This window comes from Crocodylus porosus, unplaced genomic scaffold (genome assembly GCF_001723895.1).
Source record: "Crocodylus porosus isolate Cpor-Errol unplaced genomic scaffold, CroPor_comp1, whole genome shotgun sequence".
In the NCBI taxonomy this organism is placed as follows: Eukaryota; Metazoa; Chordata; order Crocodylia; family Crocodylidae; genus Crocodylus; species Crocodylus porosus.
This window is the reverse complement of record NW_017728922.1, coordinates 3,716,921-3,721,504: the sequence shown is the minus strand read 5'-3', so window position 1 is coordinate 3,721,504 and position 4,584 is coordinate 3,716,921. Positions and strand designations below refer to the sequence as shown.

Sequence of the window (4,584 nt, the reverse complement as noted above, 5' to 3'; positions counted from 1 at the left end):
GGGGGGGGGGCACAGAGCCCAAGGGGACCCTCGGGGTGCAGCGCATGCCCATCGGTGTCATGCCACTGGTAGGCTGGCTGTGGCTGCGACTGTTTACCCTGAGAGGTCGCAGGCAGGGTCTCCAGCCCTCCCGCCTGAGCTCTGCACTAACTCACACAGCAGCAGGCAAGCACACCTGTCTGCACGGCTCCCTGTGCAGGGGCCTGGCCAGGGCTCCACACAGCCGCCTCCTCCCACTCAGAGAGGGGTTGACCCCTTCCCACCACAGGCCCCGCTTGCCTCCGCAGCTGCTGGGGGGTGTCTAGGAGGCTTCAGGGGAGCAGCAGACTTTCAAGTTGTCCCTTTTGCTTTTCAGAGATAACTTAGGTCCAAGCAGCCCCCTCTCCGCTGAGACGCGAGCTCGCCCCCGCCTGCCCCGGGCGCGACGCTGCTGTTTGCCGGCCCCTCGCTCCCTCCAGCCGCCGGCCCCGGGGCTGTGCCCCCCTCTGAGGCGGGGCAGGAGCGCCTCCACTTCCCTTTCACCTGGACGAGCAGCCCTTGCCTCTGAACCCGGCTCCGCCCGTGCGGATCCGGGGCCGCCATGTGCGCGAGGAGGAGCGCGGACTTCGCATGGGGAGGAGCGCGGGGACGGGACGGGAGGGTTTACAAAACTGTCCCCCGGCCGGTGGAACCCGGGACCCACGCGCGGGCAGCGGGCACTTGGCCGGGGCAGGGGCTGCTCTGGCAAGTAAGTGAATACGCCCCGGGCACCAGCAGCCCGGAGCGCTAGGACGCTTGCGCGGGGGAGCAGCCTCGAACCCGGGTCTTCGCGCTGCCGGGTGGCCCCGCTACGGCTTGAGGCACCGCGAGAGCGCGAGCGCGCGGCGGCGCCGGAGCCTCTTATTGCCCGCGGCTCCGCTCGCCTCTTCTGGCCCGGGTCTGCTCCCCTCCTGGGCCCGGGGCTGCCCCCCCTCCATCCCACGTGCGGGGGGGGGGGGCCTTCACACCTCCCCAGCCCTGCCAGGCAGCCCCTCAGCAAGCAGCGTTTTTGCAAAAATATTTATTTCTGCATGCATACAAACATCCTACATAGATAGCTAGGTATAAATCAAGACTTGTAGTAGAGAGGATATCTTTTATTAGACCAACAAGATTTTTGCAAAAATTATTTAATTGCAAGCTGTATCTATATATCTATTTCCATAAAGTGGGCTTAAAGCCAAGACCTTCCCACTCCCTAGGAGAGCCTCATAGTTAGCTTCCCACTAGCCAGCTTCCAGTGGGAGGATCTCAGCTATGTGCCAACTTTATGGAAATAGGGGACTCCTCCCTTGCTTGCTGCTGCAGCTCTTGGCTGAGGGCAAGCTAGACTCGGTGGTGTCTGAACCCCAAGCCTCTGGGCTTGGGCCTGAATGTAGGGTGCCTGCTGATGAATTTGGAAGTATCCAAAACCCCAGGCTGAAAAGTCTGGGGCAGAGCATACCTGCCAGTTGTAGTGCCACATACGGCATTTGAATGATTGAGCTTTGCTCAGTGTAAAGGATTAGGAACTGATCTAGTTAATCTGACCTAGAAATTTCAAACAAGGTATGACTCAGCAACCTCCCCAGTCTTCCTGGGGTTGAGGTTCCCCCATCTCCCTTGTGAACAGATTTTGGTTTGAAATACAGGAGGCAGCTGGAGCATAATGAAGAAAGACAGGCTCCCTTGCCATCAAATACTCATGACAGACTATCCACCAGATGGAGGGGAACTGCTTATCACCTTTCTTCAGAACTTCCAGGGATGCCTGGGTTACCTCCCCTTCTGCACCAATGAAACACTCTGATATTCTGGCTGCTGGGATTTCACCCATTCCACTCAGGATGGAGCCATGGGCAACTAGTGTCTCCTGAGTCAGGGGGGAGGGGCACTTGCCCCCCAGTGGCCAGTCAATGACACCAAGGGTGTCCCCCTGCGGCTAATCGCACCAACCTGGAAGTGCCAGGGCGCTTCTCCTTGCACCCCCACTCCCAGGCCAGCGCTCAAAGGGGAGCACCAGTGCTCCCACCTGCCACCCTGCCCGTTGCCTAAGCAGGGAATGCTGTCAGGGGGTGCACCAGTGCTCTCATGGGGCACATGTTCACTCCCTGTACATCCCTTAAACATCACCACAGAGCAGCAGTTCTCAACCTTCTGCACCTTATGTCCCACCCATGTAAGGTCAAAAAATCCTAGTTCCATTGGTTGATGAGCAGGCAGGTCCCCCAGAGGCATTGAAGAGTAGTGGGGCAGGTTCCCCAGCCACCAATCAAAGCGCACAAAAGTTAAACCAGAAGTCCTGCCGTGGCATTTCCAGTTTTGCCGCCACAACCCGAGTTCTACCTGTAGGACCTTCGCCACCAGTTGAGAAACCCTAAGCTGGAAGACAAAGCAGTTTAAAAGAACATGGGTTGTCTAAGTCAGCCACAGCCGCCACTACTACTACTACAGCTATTGCAGCAGAAGAAAGCTGGTAGAAGGGGTCCTCTAAAGACCCAAGAACTGCATTTAACATTTACAAGCCCGAGTACAATGTAAGAAGTCATCACCGGACTTCTCATGCCTTTTTTAGACTAGTCCTTCTCATCTGCACATTGAAGGGCAAAGGAATGGGGTTTTTTCTTTTTTTATACAAGGGACGGTAATGTCTTTTTTATGTACTAAGATTTAAATACCACACTCCTGGCTTACAACAGTGATTTATTAGAAATGGAGAAGGTTGATGTCATTAGAGACTTAGAAAAAAGTCTCTGCTTTGATCCAGGCAGACCATTACTGTTTATATATTCCTAGTTCTCAAAAATGTAAATAGGATTCATAGGACAGGATACTGCCTGCTTGTTTGACCACTATCTGAAAGGGAAGTCACAAAAGACTTTTTGCTTCACTGGGAATACCTTTAGCAAAAATACCCTGGCACAATTTTATTACTGGTTTAAACAGACTATTTGCTGAAGGAAAGAGTATTGATTTGAAAATGAAAAGCCAAAGTCTTCAAGCCTGATAACACTAGCATTTTGAGGGTTATATTTATTCTATGTAAAGCAGCAAGAAAATGCCATGTGCTTTGGCTCTTTCCTTTTTAAAAGGGAAACATTTCATTCTTTTTCCCCCTGTCTGTCTGTGTATTCACAGCACCAGTTTTTGACTTGGTTACTTTGGCCACACATTAGGTAGCTATACAAAAGGAGTCATTATTGTATTAAACTGGTTTATTGGACTGAAAGTTACCAAAACAGTGAATACAAGCCTTTGCAGAACATGAGAAGTCATTTCCCCCCTTCCACAAAGTCTGCTTGCTTCTATCCAACCATGGATCTCTTTCTTCCCCTCAGTCGTACTTCATCCAATTTTTTGATCACTGGGCTTGACTTTTTTGACATGGCTGTGTATTTCTTCAACAGAGCTTCGAACAGAGTCTCTGTATTTGGATGAGTACTAAGAAAGGCTTTCTCCAGGACATACAAATCAACCCCTTTATCCTCAGGTAGGCCAGATATAAAACTCAGTCCAAAGTCTATCAGCACAAGGTCCAGCTTCTCCGCTGGGGGCCGCAAGAGTATGTTGGATGTCGTAAGATCCCCATGTATAAGATCCTCATCGTGCATCCGAGCCAAAACCTCGCCTATCTTCTCTGCTAAGGTAAAGAGGCCACTAGCATCCTTTTCACGCTGCTGTATGGAAATTATATAATCCCGAACAGTCATTGATCCTACAATATCTTCCAGGTAGATACAGTTGGAGACATAATCCACAAAGTAAACCACTGGTGCAGAAATGCCTATTTAAGAAAAATAAATAAAAAGGATTAATGAGGTGCTACTTTTTAGGGCACAGAAATTCCTGCGTGACTTCCACCCTGCCCAGTCGCATGCAACAAAGATGGACAAGGGCTTATATTGACCGCGTCAAGCCCGAGGACCAGGTTAAGCAGTGTGATCTGAGCACGCCACAACTGCAAAGAGGATTTTTGTCGGGCATCCTTGCAGGATCACCCCTTCCCTTCCCTTCCCCTGGTGCTGGGCCCGTCCTGCGGGGCGGGAGAACCCCCCAGGCCCGCGCGGAGGAGGCAGGAAGCCGGGCACCAGGTGGAAGCGGGTCCCGACAGGAGCCTCGCGGGGCTGGTGATGGAGACGGGATCACCGCTAAGCCCCGGCAAGGGGGCCCCCACCTGCCCGGCGACAGCGCAGCAGAGACCGCGCCTCTTGCGCTGTGCGCCGCCGGCTCAGCCGCTCCTCCAGCGCTGGGTGCCGGTAGCGCTTGGGGAAGCGGAGCTTGGCGACAACAGCGCGGCCCAGGAAGCGGCCCCGGTAAAGCCGCGCCTCAGCGCCCTGCTGCACCAGCCGCGAGCCGGACAACGGCACCCCCAACTCCGCCATGGCAGCCGCCGCACTGCGCCTGCGCGCTCCGCATCCCCGCACCACGTGACGCGCTCGGGACTCTTCGGCTGCCGAAAAGAACCGAGCGCGCGGGTGGGGGAGGAGGAGCTCGTGCGCCCCCTGTGGCCCTGGCTCCACTCGCTCACCTGTCGCAGGTGGTGCGTGCACGGGAGGAGCGAAGACCACCTTTCCTGCCCCGTGCAGG

General features: G+C 54.5%; 1 protein-coding gene across 1 annotated transcript; it reads right to left on the bottom strand.

Annotated features, from left to right (window-relative positions):
• Positions 1–3,197: 3,197 nt before the first annotated feature.
• LOC109313149 (TP53-regulating kinase-like) lies at positions 3,198–4,379 on the bottom strand. Its single transcript, XM_019539602.1, has 2 exons — positions 4,172–4,379; positions 3,198–3,781 (listed from the first exon to the last, which is right to left on the bottom strand). Exons 1-2 carry the CDS (start codon positions 4,377–4,379, stop codon positions 3,303–3,305), a joined length of 687 nt encoding a protein of 228 aa, XP_019395147.1. The 3' UTR covers positions 3,198–3,302.
• Between the last annotated feature and the right edge of the window lie 205 nt (positions 4,380–4,584).